General features: G+C 50.4%; 4 protein-coding genes across 4 annotated transcripts; 2 read left to right on the forward strand and 2 right to left on the reverse strand.

Moving 5' to 3' along the window:
- Nucleotides 1-793: 793 nt before the first annotated feature.
- wdr83 (WD repeat domain 83) lies at nucleotides 794-7,801 on the reverse strand. The gene is made up of 9 exons (XM_033050976.1): nucleotides 7,665-7,801; nucleotides 6,642-6,762; nucleotides 6,345-6,450; nucleotides 5,685-5,733; nucleotides 4,978-5,104; nucleotides 3,308-3,375; nucleotides 2,355-2,463; nucleotides 1,898-2,012; nucleotides 794-1,435 (listed from the first exon to the last, which is right to left on the reverse strand). The coding sequence occupies exons 1-9, from the start codon at nucleotides 7,765-7,767 to the stop codon at nucleotides 1,283-1,285; spliced, it is 951 nt and encodes a 316-aa protein (XP_032906867.1). The 5' UTR covers nucleotides 7,768-7,801; the 3' UTR covers nucleotides 794-1,282.
- wdr83os (WD repeat domain 83 opposite strand) lies at nucleotides 7,778-11,239 on the forward strand. Its single transcript, XM_033050979.1, has 4 exons — nucleotides 7,778-7,879; nucleotides 9,231-9,336; nucleotides 9,969-10,066; nucleotides 10,855-11,239. The coding sequence occupies exons 1-4, from the start codon at nucleotides 7,845-7,847 to the stop codon at nucleotides 10,919-10,921; spliced, it is 306 nt and encodes a 101-aa protein (XP_032906870.1). The 5' UTR covers nucleotides 7,778-7,844; the 3' UTR covers nucleotides 10,922-11,239.
- Nucleotides 11,240-11,757: 518 nt separating this feature from the next.
- Nucleotides 11,758-14,051, forward strand: alkbh7 (alkB homolog 7). The gene is made up of 4 exons (XM_033050977.1): nucleotides 11,758-12,204; nucleotides 12,404-12,577; nucleotides 13,145-13,269; nucleotides 13,713-14,051. Exons 1-4 carry the CDS (start codon nucleotides 11,941-11,943, stop codon nucleotides 13,852-13,854), a joined length of 705 nt encoding a protein of 234 aa, XP_032906868.1. The 5' UTR covers nucleotides 11,758-11,940; the 3' UTR covers nucleotides 13,855-14,051.
- A 956-nt stretch (nucleotides 14,052-15,007) lies between these two features.
- pspn (persephin) lies at nucleotides 15,008-15,474 on the reverse strand. The gene has a single exon (XM_033050978.1). The coding sequence runs from the start codon at nucleotides 15,469-15,471 to the stop codon at nucleotides 15,013-15,015; it is 459 nt and encodes a 152-aa protein (XP_032906869.1). The 5' UTR covers nucleotides 15,472-15,474; the 3' UTR covers nucleotides 15,008-15,012.
- Nucleotides 15,475-16,111: the final 637 nt, after the last annotated feature.

The raw sequence follows: 16,111 nt of genomic DNA on the forward strand, positions 1-16,111 counted from the left end.
TCTTCGCTTTTACATACCACCAGGTCTGAGACATTGAGTACCAGACAGCTGTGTGTGTCGATGTGTGTGCGCACACACAAGAAAAGGGAATCGGGATCAGGGAGAGAACATTATTTTACTGAAATCTTTCAAGGGCATTTGTAAGTTAAAAAATATATAACCACTTGGGTCAACTTCAGTGTGGATCTTAAGGTGATCTAAGCAGAGCTTGGAGGGTCTGGAGAAACACTTTGTCCCAGTGACTGAGTGTCCTCAACACACTAAACGCGGGTGTTTTCGGGTCGAGGAGACTACTTGGGGTTGCTAGCTGGAGAAACTTCTGCATAATGGATTTGTTCCAAATATGTAATTTTGAGATATGGTTGCTGCATGAATATGAATAAAATCATGATTGAGTTTAAAGACTATTTTGTTTGTCAGGTGTCCAATTGTTTGCTACGCACGGCGGCACAGCGGTGGAGTTGCTGCCTTACAGCATTTACAGCAGCAGAGACCCGGGTTCGATCCAGACTACGGGTGCTGTCTGAACGGAGTTTGTACGTTCACCCCGTGACCTGCGTGGGTTTTCTCAGAGAACTTCAGTGTCCTCCCACACTCCAAAGACGTACAGGTTTGTAGGTTAATTGGCTTGGTATAAACGTAAATTGTCCCTAGTGTGTGTGTAGGATAGTGTTAGTGTGCGGGGATCGCTGGTCTGAGTGGACTCGTTAGGTCGAAGAGCTTGTTTTCGCGCTGTAAACCCAAATTAAACAGTTTTGACACAGAATGATGACACTGCTTGTTGAAACAAACCTTTTCTGAAAGTAATCACTTTATTCTTCTCAAACTAGACATTTAAATGACAGGGGCCAGATATTGTGGGCAGTGGACAACAGGTAGTCATAGCTGGGGAGATAAGTGGAATTGCTGGAGTAAATCACAGATACTGCCTGACCTGCTCAGTTCTTCCAGCAGTCTGTGTCCATTTCGCTCTACAGAAGCTGCCTGACCCGCTGGGTTCCTCCAACAGTTTTTGTTCAGCTAACTGCATCATGGATCCTCCTGCGGTGTGTCACATGAGCAGCCTTGCTGGAGTTATGGTGCTTGTTCTCCAGTGCAAAGGCCAAGAGTTTATCGTGTCTGAAGAAGGGTTACGACCCAAAAGCCACAACCTCCTTTTCACCAGAGATGCTGCCCTGATCCGCTGTTACTCCAGCATTTTGTGTCTATCTCAGTGAAAACCAGCACCTGCAGTTCCTTCCTGCACAGTTTATCGCCCATGTTGGGAGCCTGTGCCCGAGCGTCATGTGGCTGTCACCATCTCTTCCTCGTATTCTTCATCCCCCCAGAGCTGCACGTTGCCCTCTGTGGCAGTGAGCAAACACGACTGCGTTGGGTGGTGACTCAGGGACTGCACCACTCCCTTCCCCACCGTCAGCGTTGCAGCCTGCGATCCCTGCAACAAGAATTGCATCGTGCTAATAAATTCAAACAACCCAAATCCTTCAGTCAATGCCCTAACAGAAGAAACTTAGGAGCATTGTGCATGACACAAACCCTCTTACAGCAGTGGTATAAAGAAAATGTGTTGTTAGTGGTGATGGCAGAGTTTAGAGATACAGCACGGAAACAGGCCCTTCGGCCCACCGAGTCCGCGCCGACCAGCGATCCCCGCACACAAACACTGGGGACAATTTGCAATTATACCAAGCCAATTAGCCTACAAACCTACCCAAGATCCCCATCTTGTCTGAGAGAAAGGAAGGGTGGCTGTTGGGGAAAAGATAGTCTGAGATTCTCAGTCTGAAGAAGGGTCTCGACCCGAAACAACACCCATTCCTTCTATCCACAGATGCTGCCCGTCCCGCTGAGTTACTCCAGCATTCTGTGCCTTATTTGTTGGGGAAAGGATGCTCACCTCAATGAGATCCCAGAAATACACCTTCCCATCCTCGGAGCCGCTGAGGACATGCGTGTCCGTCTCGTTGAAGCAGCAGTCTAATTTGTACTCTGCATTCTTGTGGTTTTTGTACCTATTGAAACAGCGAGGAAGGGGTAACTGTTAACATTGTGGTCTACTTCTCGTAGAGCAGCAGATGGCCCAATATTGAATACCATGGTCTTCTGCTTTAGTATAGAGATACAGTGTGGAAACAGGCCCATCGGCCCACGAGTCTGCGCCGACCAGCGGTCCCCCTTACACTAACCCACTAGGGACACACTACTCACCAGGGACATTATGTATCTTTTACTTGGAGATGGAAGAGACCATCAACCAGGCGGTGACACCAAGGGAGTAGTTAGTGCCAGTTAGAGGGCAGGTTCTGGAGTCGGTGTGTGATTGTGATCCTCCCACCACAGGGAGGTGCACTTACTGTCCCAGCAGTTCCCCCGTCTCCTTATCCAAGAGGCGCAGTGTGGAGTCCAGGCTGGAGCTGAGTGAACACTGCCCGTCCCTGCTGAAACACACACTTGTGATCGGACCTGTGTGAGATGGGGAGATGGTAACAGGTCAATCTGCAGAACAAGCTGACAAATATATCCTCAAGAACTGAAGACACAAAGTGCTGGAGTAACTCAGTGAGTCAGGCAGTGTCTCTGGAGAACATGGATAGGTGTAGTTTTGTCTAAAGAAGGGTCTCGACCTGAAACATCACCCATTCCTTCGCTCCAGAGATGCTGCCTGTCCCGCAGAGTTCTTAAGGGGTTGGACAGGCTAGATGCCGGAAGATTGTTCCCGATGTTGGGGAAGTCCAGAACAAGGGGTCACAGTTTAAGGATAAGGGGGAAATATTTTAGGACCGAGATGAGAAAAACATTTTTCACACAGAGAGTGGTGAATCTGTGGAGTTCTCTGCCACAGAAGGTAGTTGAGGCCACAGTTCATTGGCTATATTTAAGAGGGAGTTAGATGTGGCTCTTGTGGCTAAAGGGATGGGGGGTATGGAGAGAAGGCAGGTACAGGATACTGAGTTGGATGATCAGCCATGATCATATTGAATGGCGGTGCAGGCTCGAAGGGCCGAATGGCCTACTCCTGCACCTATTTTTTATGTTTCTATGTTTATCTTTCTTAAATAACATCAGCCAACCTGTAGCACAGTGGGACAGTCTGTCAATGTGTAGTAAGGAACTGCAGATGCTGGTTTAAATCGAAGAGACACAAAATGCTAGAGTGACTCAGCGGGACAGGCAGCATCTGACAATGTGTACTACAACGAGAGACAGTCTGCCTCCAGCACAAACACTGACAATCTAATCTGTTCACATGTGATAAAGAAAGTCATTCACATGCATCATTAAATGGGCTCTGTTGTCCAGTACTCACTTCCAATGTAATCTGCGAACAGTAGTCCCTTGCGCAAGTCATAGCGCCGGACCCGTCCATCGACAGACCTACAGCAGCACAGGGTTAGGATAAACAACAAACCTCATCTACACAGACCCACCCTCGCAACCTCCCTCACTCCTCTGCACACATCAGTGTCCGACCATTAGTGTGTCTCTCTGGAGTGGGACTGCAAGCAACAATCATTGGTGGCACACTGGCATAGCAGAGCCTTAAGGGCCTGTCCCACGAGCATGCGACTGCATGCGGCAAGCGCAACCAAACCAGATGCGGGGGCCGCGCGGAGGTCGAGTGAGTGACGTGAAGTTCGAGCGAAGTCCGCGGGAAGTTTGCGCGTGACGTACGGCGTCAAGACGCTGCGTACGGCATCGAGGTGGCTGCGGGCAGGCCGTTGCCGCGCGGCATTTTTGAACACTGTCAGTTTTCCGGAGCCCCGTGCGATGTCGGGAACCAGCTCCGCACAACTACATACGGCTCCGGCGATCAAAGTGGGACCGGCCCCGCGAGACCGTACGGCTCAAGCGACCACGTTTGGTCGCACTTGCCGCATGTAGTCACATGCTCATGGGACAGGCCCTTTACAGTCCAGTCCTGACCTCCAGTGCTGTCTGTGTGAAGTTTGCACGTTCTCCGTTCAGTCCTGTGCATGGCCCAGGTGCTCTGTTTCCTCCAAGATACCAAAGGCGTGCGACATGCTGGGCTAAATAGGCTCTGTAAATTGCTGCAATGTACGAGCTGGGTAGAATGTATTGTATTCTATGGGGAATAGCTTACGGTGATAATAAGTAGGGAATGATTACTGGATGAGCTGGCGTAGACTCGATGGGCTAAGTCGTTTAGTTTATTTCACTTTATCGTCATATGTACCGAGGTACAGTGAAAAACTTTAGTTGCTAGCTAACCAATCAGCAGAAAGACAATAGATAATTACAACAGTATACAGTTACTGAATACTGGGATAAAGGGATTAATGTTTAGATAAAGTCCAATTAATGATAGTCCAAAGGTCTCCAATGAGGCAGATGGGAGGTCAAGACTGATCTCTAGTTGGTGGTAGGATGGTTCAGTTGCCTGATAACAGCTGGGAATAAACTGCCCCTGAATCTGAAGGTGTGCGTTTTCATACTTCTGTACCTCTTGTCTGATGGGAGAGGGGAGAAGAGTGGTCAGGCTGAGACTGGTCCTAGACTGGCTCCTATGTCAAAAGAAAATGTGGCGAATATATAAAGACACAACTTTCTGACTCTGAGACAGAGCATTGGGGGTAGACACATTTAAGTGCATGTTGCTGTGTATACATTGTGTTTCTAGATGTGCAGGAAGGAACTGCAGATGTTGCTTTAAACCGAAGATAGACACAAAATGTTGGAGTAAATCAGCGGGACAGGCAGCATCTCTGGAGAGAAGAAATGGGTGACGTTTCGGGTCTAGACCCATCGTTACCAGGGGCCTGGTGCTGAGCCTGGAACTCGGGTGCAGTGACGGCTCCAGCCCGCTGGTGGGCGGTGGAGAGGCAGGGGTCGACAAAGTCTGAAGAAGGGTCTCGAACGTCACCCATTCCATCTCCCCGGTGTTTTCTAGAGGTTGTTTTCCCGCTCTGTACACTGTTTGTGGGTCCCAGTTATTTGTGCCCCCCCCGCGACTCTCACCCTGATAGAATCTCGTGGTCTGAAACCTTCACACTGGATACGCCATCCTTCGCTTCACTGAGAACCTGAATGGGCTCCGATTTCCGCGACCGACAATCCCAGCATCGAATGCAGGAGTCAATGGAACCTGCAATCAGTTGATCAGCGCAGTTAATGAGTGCAGTGTTAACACAGCTCCATCTGTACCCAGCCCGAGGGGGAGGGATAAAGGGAATTCCCAGTAAAATGCCCAGGACAAGAAGGCTCTGCAGAGAGTAGTGCATTTGGCCGAACGCACTATGGGAACTACACCCGCCCCCCTGCAAGACCTATACACCAGGAGGTGCAGATCCAGAACCAGCAACATTATGGGGGACCCCAGCAAGACTGTCCCATCTGCTACGGTCAGGCAAATGCCTCCGCTGTCATGCTGTGAAAACAGAGAGGATGAGACGGAATTTCTTCCCACAGGCAATCAGGACTGTAAACTCTTATCTCACCAGGAACTAATCTACTGTACTAATTTACTGTTGTGTTGTGCCTTTAAAACATTTTTTTTTTTCTGTTCTATTCTGTTCTGTAGTTTTTGCACAATCCCGCAGGCATTGCCACTTTCATTTCACTGCACATCTTGTATGTGTATGATGGCTTTCAATGTTAGATGTTGCCTTATCTGAGCACATACTTTCTATGAGTTCTCCCCCCAACAAGACCCACACCTTTCTCACCTGAAACAATGACAGTCGACTCCTCGTTGAACTGAACACAGTTTACTTTCTGTGAAAAGAGAGAAAAGAGTGGCTTTTCAGAAAGAGCAGAGGAAGGCTACGAGAGAGACTGATGTGGAGGACACAGGGAACAGAGGGCTGTGGAGCTTGGTGCAGCTGCTGCCAAACAGTTGGGAAGGCCTGCTGACTGACTGCCTGCGTGGAGCAGCTGCCTCATCTACTTCCGCAGCTCGTTCCATACACCCACCACTCTTTGTGTGAAAGAGTCACCCCTTAGGTTCCCATTAAACCTTTCCCCTATCACCATAAACCAATGTCCTCTGGTTCATGATCCCCTACTCTGAGACCTCTATAAGATCACCTCTCATCCCCCTGCGCTTCAAGAAGCCCCAGCCTGTTCAACTGCTCTCTATAGCTCAGACCTTCGAGTGCTGCCAACATCCTTGTAAATCTTCCCTGTCCCTTTTCCAGCTTGACAACATCTTGTTGCTCTCCTCAGCATCAGCCAACACTGTTTGTGTGTAGGAAGGAACTGCAGATGCTGAAGATAGACACAAAATGCTGGAGTAACTCAGCACGACAAGCAGCATCTCAGGGGAGAGGGAAAGGAGAGATGTGGAAGGGTAAGGTGTGAAAACGAGCGATCAAAGCCACTCTTACCCCTCCGTGACCCCGGTATTTGCGGACCAGTTGTCCCGTCGCCACGTCCCACAGCACGATGGTCTTGTCGCTGCTGCACGAACAGACCTGGCTGTTGTCGCAGGAACTGCAGGGGGCAAAGGTGCCAGTGTAAGTCACAACATCCTGCCAAAGCTGCAGTGCCGGGGGATTGGGGGCAGTGAAAGGCTGGAGTGAGAACCAGAGCTATGGGGTGGAGGTAAGAGTGATAGGCTGAGTGAGGGCACTGATGCAAGGCGACAGCCCACTGCGTCCACAGCGTGCAGGGCAACGTCTTACCCAGCGGCATCCAGAACCTCGTAGCCGTGGCCCGCGTACGTCTTCAAGAAGATCCCTCGGTGTGGATTCCACAGCTTCAGCGTTTTGTCACTGCCACAGGTCAGGCAGTAATTACCGTCCACTGGAGGGGAACAGGCAGCAACACAGCCAAAGGATTAGTCCTCAAATACAAGACCAAATGGGAAACATGCATGCAGTACTGTTGATACACACTAAAAGCTGGAGTAACTCAGCGGGACAGGCAGCATCTCTGGAGAGAAGGAATGGGTGACGTTTCGGGTCGAGACCCTTCTTCAGACTGCAGAAAGGGACCAACCCGAAATGTCACCCATAACTTCACTAATGAGGTAGATAGTAGTTCAGTACTGCTCTATAGTTGCGGTTGGATAGTTTAGTTGCCTGATAAGTTGAGGGTGAAGATGGGGCAACCATGTGTGTTGGGAGCACCCAAGGGTGGGGAAGCGTGTGTGAGGGTGGGGAAGAGGAAAGAGTGGCACCCTAGGGTGGGGATGGGTGTGTGAGGGTGGGGAAGAGTGTCTGCGAGTGGGGAAGAGTGTGTGAGGGGCACCCTAGGGTGGGGATGAGCGTGTGAGGGGCACCCTAGGGTGGGGCTGGGTGTATGTGGGGCACCCCAGAGTGGGGATGAGTGTGTGAGGGGCACCCCAGGGTGGGGGTGGGGCTGGGTGTATGTGGGGCACCCCAGGGTGGGGGATGAGATGAGCGTGTGAGGGGCACCCCAGGGTGGGGGTGGGGATGAGCGTGTGAGGGGCACCCCAGGGTGGGGATGAGCGTGTGAGGGGCACCCCAGGGTGGGGGTGGGGCTGGATGTATGTGGGGCACCCCAGGGTGGGGATGAGTGTGTGAGGGGCACCCCAGGGTGGGGGTGGGTGTATGTGGGGCACCCCAGAGTGGGGATGAGTGTGTGAGGGGCACCCTAGGGTGGGGGTGGCTGTCTGCCGCCACCTGTGGCCGTGATCCGTGCCGGAAGCTGCTGCCGTGGGTCTCGGCTCCACCGCCACTCACCGTTGAAGCGCACGGCCCTGACGGCGCCCTGTTTACACTCCCAGTCGCGGAGCTGTTTGTTGGGGAAACGCGGGGCCGGCGGCCGCGGCGCCGGGAGCGACATCCCCACCGGACTCACTTCCGCTTCCGCTGCCGCTGCCGCCGCTGCTGGGGGAAAGGTTTGGTGACGGGACCGGCGTCATGGCGGACCCGCGGAGAGTCAACAAGATCCTGCGGTGAGTGAGTGGAGAGAGATAGATGGGGAGAGGAAGAGGAGGGAGAGAGAGGAGAGAGAGGAGTAGAGGAGGGGGAGTGGAGAAGAGGGAGAGAGGAAGGATAGAAGAGGAAGGAGAGAGAGAGAGGGGAGGAAGAGAGACTGGAGAGAGATGAAGGAGAAAGAGACGGGTAGACAGACAGGAGGGAGAGAGAGAGAAGGTAGGGGGAATAGAGGAGAAAGAGAGAGAGGTAGGGGAGAGACAGGGACAGATCCTGGGACGACAGATGGCGCAATGGGCTAAGTGTTCGGCTGGCAACCGGAAGGTGGCCGGTTCGAATCCCGCTTGGAGTGCGTACTGTCGTTGTGTCCTTGGGCAAGACACTTCACCCACCTTCGCATGTGTGTGAGTGATTGGTGGTGGTCGGAGGGGCCGTAGGCGCAGATTGGCAGCCACGCTTCCGTCAGTCTGCCCCAGGGCAGCTGTGGCTACAGAAGTAGCATACCACCACCGAGTGTGATTGAGGAGTGAATGAATAATGCGATGTAAAGCGCCTTGAGTATTAGAAAGGCGCTATATAAATCCCATCCATTATTATTATTATAGAGAACTAAGAAGAAGATAAAAGAAGCAGGGACTGTAGGGTTACAGGCATGGCATCAGGACACGCTCAGCAGAGAGGATAGGTTCATTAGTGATAGGAGCAGAATTAGGACATTCTGCCCATCAAGTCTACTCCGCCATTCAATCATGGCTCTCCCTCCTAATCCCATTCTCCTGCCTTCTCCTCATAACCCCCGACTCCCGGACCAATCAGGAATCTGTCAATCTCCATCTTATAAAGAACCATTAACTTGGCCTCCACCAGCATCTGTGGCAAAGAATTCCACAGATTCACCACCCTCTGACTAAAGAAAGTCCTCCTCAAGATGGTCATGAGGATGATGGTCATAGAGAAAATCACCACATAGAGTAAAAAAACATCCCATCAGATCTGTGCCGACCATCAACCTCCCACTTCCACTTATTCGTATTCCTATCACAGACAGAAAATGCCGGAGTAACTCAGTGGGCCATCTCTGGAGAGAAGGAATGGGTGATGTTTCGGTTTGGGACCCTTCTTCAGACTGAGAGGCAGGGTAAAGGGAAACTAGATGTATGAAAAGGTACAGAACAAATCCGAGCCAGCACCAATGACCTATGAAAGGTGGAGCCCACACTAGTCCATTGTTACATTATTAAGCATATGTGGGATCAAGTGGGAAGAAAGACTTGCAGACAGGATTAGTCCTGAACACTTTGAATGGTGGAGAATGCTGGCTGGTTGGTGCTGCATGTATCTCCTGCTTCCAATGGTTCTTTGTGTTTGTAGGTACAAGCTACCCGCTAGTGACAACAACCCGACCCTGGAGGACCCAACCCCCGATTACATGAACCTGCTGGGAATGATCTTCAGCATGTGTGGGCTGATGCTGAAGGTACACCAATTCTCCATGCTCTTCCTCTCACTTTCCATGAATGACTTAAGTCTTTGCCGAGCTCTCAGGGCTGAGGGGTTGCATTCGGGCCACCTCGCTCTGAGTGTAGTTTCGTTTATTTCTTAAGTCACATGTACGAGATGCATTAAAAAGCTTTTTTTGTGGCGTGCTATTCAGTTTGCAAAGACTATACATGGTTACAATCAAGCCATCCACAATGTACAGATACAGGATAAGGGAATAATGTTTAGTGTAAGATAAAGTCTAGTAAAATCTGTTTAAAGATAGTTTGAAGGTGTCCAATGGGGTAGATGGTAGGTCAGGACCAGTTCAGTGGTGTAGTAAGCTCTGAGGACATTCTGATAATTCCTGCTTGCACACGCATTTCCAGACTAGGACTGCTAGATTGTTTTATTTTTTATTTAATCAATTAAATTTGTCAAGTCAAGTCAACTTTATTTGTCACATACACGTACAAGATGTGCAGTGAAATGAAAGTTACAATGTGTTTTCACTGGTGGGTTGGACGGGGCCTAAATGATGCCAAATTCGATCGGGCGATACACTGGCTGGGGATTGGAGGTGTGATTTGTAATGTAACCAGAGTCTAACATCATCTCATCACTTCCCAGCTGAAATGTTGTGCTTGGATTGCCGTCTACTGCTCCTTCATCAGCTTTGCCAACTCTCGCAGCTCTGAAGACACCAAACAAATGATGAGCAGCTTCATGTGAGTGGAACCACTATTTTTACCACTGGCCCAGAGGTGCAGCAGGTGGAGCTGCTGCTGCACACAGTTGATTCAATCTTGACCTCAGCATTGTTGGAATAATTTACACAAAACGTGACAGTTAACTGTAGCTTTATTAGCAATAACTTGCCAGGCAAGGAGAGCAGTCAATCATAAGTCTGCTCCACAGACACAAAGCATGTAGCCATTTTATACCATAATTTGACGGAAAGATGTGGAGTGGGTCACATACTGTTGTTTACAGGATTAACTGTTGTGATTCAGTATTCTGCCCTTCCCCCTCGTGACACAGCCTTATCACTAAAAAACAAGACATGCCAGTGTTCAAGTTGTTGTCTTCCTGGGTCAGTGTGAAGAGACATGTTTAGCCCAGTGCTGATGAGAAGCTATACACAAGAGGCTGGAGTAACTCAGCGAGTCAGGCAGCATCTCTGGAGAAAAGGAATAGGTGATGTTTCGGGTCGCGACCCTTTTTCAGACTGAGAGTCTGGGGAGAGGGAAACTGGAGGTAGGAGTCGGTACAAAGGATGAAAGATACTTTGTTCTTTGTGCCTTTCATTCTTTTGTTCTTTGTCCCTTATGCCTCCAGCTTTCCTCTCCTCCGACTCAGTAGCTTTGCATCAGGGCTCAAACAGGTTGTTCGGGAGGAGTAAAGAGCTGACAGTGGCAGAGTTAGAGGTTGTTTAGGCAGTAGAAAGGGTGGGCGGTAGCTGTGTGATTTGGTTTGTATAATCCCCTCACCCATTCCCTCCTGTCTGGCCTTGCAGGTTGTCGATCTCAGCTGTGGTGATGTCGTACCTGCAGAACCCGCAGCCCATGTCGCCGCCCTGGTGAAACACGAACCCCCCTCAACTCTGGTAATGGACAAGGGAGGGGACACCGTGAATGCAATCCTCCTGCTTCCTCCCCCATCTCCAGCAACCTGTCTCTCCGCCCTATCACTCGCACACACTGACAACCTCGAAGCCAGGCTACTGGACGCCATCCTGCCTCCAACGCCAGCTCTCCTTCCAGTGGCAGTGCCCAGCGATCAATCAATGTTGGCACCACATTACACTGTGCAGTGGGCACATCACGAGGATGTCTGTGTCACGGCAAGGGGAATCACTACATAATAATAGGAATAAAATCCAATTTATCACTTCTTGATTACTACTGTTTTAATTTTGACTTTGTCGTGAAGTTTATTGAGCATTGTAAATTGTTCATTGTATTGTTTTCGACATATGATAATTAAACTCTTGACTCTCTTGACACTTGAAGTTAATCAGTATTCGAGATCAAAGGTATTACTGAGAAGCGGGGGAATTGGACTAATGAAATTGCTCTGATAGCAAGCATGATGGGCTGAAAGACCACCTACATTTGAGGTTGTTCTGAGAGCCAGCATGGACTCGATGGGCTGAAAGGCCTCCTACATGAGATTGCTCTGAGAGCAAGCATGGAAACGTGAATGGCACGATTGTAATCGTGTATTGTCTTTCTGCTGATTGGCTAGCATTGGTTAACAAAAGCTTTTCACTTGCACACGTGACAATAAACTAAACTGCACGAATAGGAAGGAACTGCAGATTCTGGCTTCCACCAAAGGTAGTCACAGAATGCTGGAGTAACTCAGCAGGATAGGCAGCATCTCTGGAAAGAAGGAATGGACTAAACTACATGAAATTGCTCTGAGGGCCAGTATGGGCTCCATGGGCTGAAAGACCTCAGCCCCACCACGTGATCAGTCGCGGTTTCCCCGTGTGCGCACGCGCCTCACCTACAATGCATCGCGCGGCGAGAAGATGGCGGCGCCCATGGACTGATCTGAACGGGTCGTTTTTACTCACAAAGGCCTTTTCCTCGGGGCCATGAGTCCGAGCGGCCTGTGTGTGCGGGCCCTGGGCCGGGGCAGGGCGCTGAGGCCGCGGGTGTTGCTGCTGCAGCCCCACAGGCCGCACGGAGCGCCGGGCCCGCAGCTGATGCTCGCCTCCAGCCCCGCGCTGGTCCAGCGCTTGTCCCGGGACGTGGAGCTGCGGCCCGGCTTCGTAAGCCCGGCCGAGGAGGCGGCGCTGCTTCAGGAGCTGGAGCCACGGCTCAAGCGCCAGCGCTATCAACACGATCACTGGGACCAGGTAATCTGCACCACCGCGATCAAAGGCTAAAACTACCAAGGTGACCACCACCTCTGTGTGGAAAACCTACCCTTAGATCTCCTTTAAATGTCTCCCCTCTCGCCTTGAAACTCTACACTCCCCTGCCCGACTATCCTGTAGTAGATAGCTCAGGGTTGTGATTGATTTTTTTCTCCCTCTTTCTGTTAACTGATCTGAGGCAATCCATGGTTATCGAGAGATTGAGAAATTGCAGTGGAGTGAGCAGAATGCAGCTATCCTGCAGCGGCTGCGGGATATTGCGTTCCCTCCAGGGGTGCCTCAGCTCTCAATGGTGCATGTACTGGATCTGGAGAAGACGGGTTTCATCAATCCTCACGTGGACAGTGTGAAGGTTAGTGTCCAACATTGGCTCCATCCAAAGCAAGCTAGGTGTATTTGAACTCTTCTACCTTTTACCCTCATTCATGTGCTGGAATTGGTCTATTCACAGTATTTTGGGATTGGACCCCAATGCAAAAGAATGATAGTAAATACTTTATGTACTTTCCTTCCTAAACCAATTTTTGATAATTTCTGTTGAGATTGCCTTTCACAGCCCCTCAGGAAGCGCTACCCAGTGCACCACAGCTCGCTCCTTATCATGCACACACCCACTTACATGGGTATGGACACACACACACATTTGCTCACACCTCTCCCAGGATTCATTCACATCCATTGGAGCATTATGTAACTATTGTCTTTATTAATTCCTATCAAAATGTTTAGTTACGTTCCTATCTACAGAGTCCAATTGTGCAGTAAAAATTGTTCTTAAAATGTTTTTAGATGGGCTTTGATTAAGACAGAATGTTGTGTGTGCAATATGTGTGCGCACTGGCACAGTTGTGTGCTTGCGTGATAGAGCACTGCTCTTTGTGTGGTGAGTTACCTGCCGGCGCCCCCTCTCTCCTGGCAGTTCTGTGGGGACACGATCGCCGGCCTGTGCCTGCTGTCGGGCAGTGTGATGCGGCTGCTGAGTGAAGACAACAGCGGGGACCGAGTGGATTTGCTGCTGCAGCGGCGGTGTGCCTACATCCTGCGGTGAGCTGCAGAGTGGGGCCAGACTGGAGAAATGGGAGGAGGGGGAAGAACAGCAAATGACAGAGGAAAAAATAGAGGGTGTTTGGGGAGTGAAGGATGTGTGAGGGAGATAAGAGGCATGCGTGTCTCTGTCTGCATCTAGATATATGTCTCTGTGTCTGTATGTGTGTGGTTTTGTCTTTCTGACTGTGTATGTGTTTATTTCGGTCCGTGTGTGTGTCTCTGTCTTCTGTGTGTGTGTGTGGTTGTATGGTGTTGTGTGTGCTTGTGGTGTTGTGTGTGTACCCGCCCGCATGTATGTAAAAGAGAGAAATGAAGATGTGGGTTGTAACGGAAAGACTTAGGAGGATGAAGGAAAGTGGGAGAATGTCCGGGATGGGATAGGAAGGAGCATTGCATCCTTTCTCCCCTCGTTCACCACGGGGCTGGGGGGTGTTTTACAGGGGAGCCGCTCGATACCAGTTCAGCCACCAGATACTGAAAGAGGAGGAGTCGTTCTTCGGTGGACAGAAGGTACTTCGCAATCGTCGGATCTCAGTAATCTGCAGGAACCTGCCTGTTAGCCCAGTGGCAGCGACAGGATGACCAGCTCTGAGCTCCTCAGTAACTCCACTGATTCATTCATGGTCTAACATGGTGTTGTGCCATTGCATTTTGTCCCTCCCTCCCTATAATCACACACCAGGTCATCTCTTCAGCAATCTTTATTTGAATAGAGAGTGAATAAATCTTAAGCATTGAACAGCAGTCTTTAAAATAAATAAATAATTTAGATACATAAATATTTCTGACAACATGAACCATCAGCAATCTCTGGCTCCCGCTGCTCGTCACTGAATCTGCCTCCTGCTCTCTCTCTCTCCGCTAACCCTCACCCCCACCACCACAGCCCAAACTTCAAACCACCTTCATCATGGAGAATGGAAATGTTAAATACTAGTGACCAGAGGGCCAGTTTCAGTATAAATACTTGTCACATTTACAACATTGAGCTTAGCTGCAGTTCAGCAGGCTAGATAAAGTCTGTAATTCTCTAAAGGATTGACTTGAACAACTCCCAACCCTTGGTCCGAAACCCTTGGTCTGTTCTGACCTGACTCTTGTATTTCAGGAATGTTTGTTTGTCTGGGTCCGTGTGTGTCGGGGTGTGGGTGTGTGTGTAAGTGTGTGTTGGGGTACGTGGTACATGTATGACTGTGTGTGTTGGGGTCTGTGGCTGGGCGTGTGTGTGAGTGCCTGGGGGTGTGTCTGTGTGTCTCGTGGACAGGACGGATGGGTCCCCTGGGCTGATCGCTGCAGAGTGTGATGAATCCCGAGTTGGACCTGCACCATTCCCCCCCCCCCCCCAGCTTCTCCCTGTCTGACAGCGCAGGTCCCCCGCCAGCAGGCTGCTGGTACTCAGGCACATCCGGCCCTCCAGACCAGCCCGGCTGGGATTAGTACATTGGGATGGTTGACAAGGACAGAGGGCTCCACGAGTATGGGGAACTACTGTCTCGCATACGAGGCACTGTCAGAACAACCCCCCCTCCCCCATCCCAACTACAAAGTTGGTTGTGTACCCTAACACACCCCTGGTGGGAGAGAGGATGTGCGCTGGAACTTAATGTCTGCACACTGACTGTTTTTTCAACATCCCCCTGCCCTTCTGGCTCAAGAATTTGCCTCCTTTTCAGACCTGGTCGTCCTTAAACCCCCCTCCCCATAGACCCCTCCCCCCCCCAACCTCCCCCCGCACGCGGGTTAACCGATGCAGCTGCACTCAGATGCGGAGAGCTTCTCCACAGTTTGCCAGCGGTTGGTGGTGTCGAGGAAGGTGACGTCCTTGAACTGTGTTGGGCGGCAGCAGGGGTCGCTGACGATCTTCTCCCGGGACAGGTTGAGCAGCTCGGCCTTGCGCAGGAGCAGCGACAGGGTCAGGTCGTGGTTGGTGCGGGTCCGGGGGCAGCTGCCGCTGCAGTACTTGAAGAGGACTATCTCGTCGGACTGGTAGCCCAGGCCCAGGTCCTGCACCCGCAGCTGCAGCGCCTGCAGCCTGCAACCCCGCTCCTCCCACGCATCGCCCTTCCTCATCACAAACATCTTGCGCTTCCTGCGGGACCTGCCTGGGAGCGACTGCGGGTCGGAAGCTTCAAGCGACAGCACTGGCATGGGAGATGGTGTAGACTCCTCCTCTGGCCCTACGTCAGAAACTCTGGACATCACTGCAAGAAACAGCACACCAATTAATACCCCAACAACGAATGGCTCCTTGCTTCAGTATCAGTTTATTGTCACGTGTACCCAGGTACAGTAAAAACCTTTAGTTGCATGCTAACCAGTCAGTGGAAAAACAATACATGATTACAATTGAGCCATTGCATTGTATAGATACATGATAAGGGAATAACATTTAGTGCAAGGTAAAGCCATAAATTAATATCCCAACAAGCAATCGGAAACACCACTCAGTAATCAGGCGTATAATTTGAACAAACAGAAATATCCATTTCTGAGATGCTGAATATGAAAGCTGACTTTAGTACGTTTCCACAAATCTCCGAATCCTGCGGACCTAAAGACTACTCCTCTCCAGGCTTGAGTTGTTCAAATACATTTATAGTATTATGCATAGGAAGGAACTGCAGATGCTGGTTTAAACCAAAGATAGACACAAAAAGCCGGAGTAACTCAGCAGGACAGGCAGCAGCATCTTTTCAAACCTTTCATTCTTTTGATCTTAGCACCTTTTCATATCTCCAGTTTCCCTCTCCTAACTCTGTCTGAAGAAGGGTCTCGATCCGAAACGTCACCTATTCCTTTTCTCTAGAGATGCTGTCTGACCCGCTATGTTACTCCAGGT

This window comes from Amblyraja radiata, chromosome 35 (genome assembly GCF_010909765.2).
Source record: "Amblyraja radiata isolate CabotCenter1 chromosome 35, sAmbRad1.1.pri, whole genome shotgun sequence".
In the NCBI taxonomy this organism is placed as follows: Eukaryota; Metazoa; Chordata; class Chondrichthyes; order Rajiformes; family Rajidae; genus Amblyraja; species Amblyraja radiata.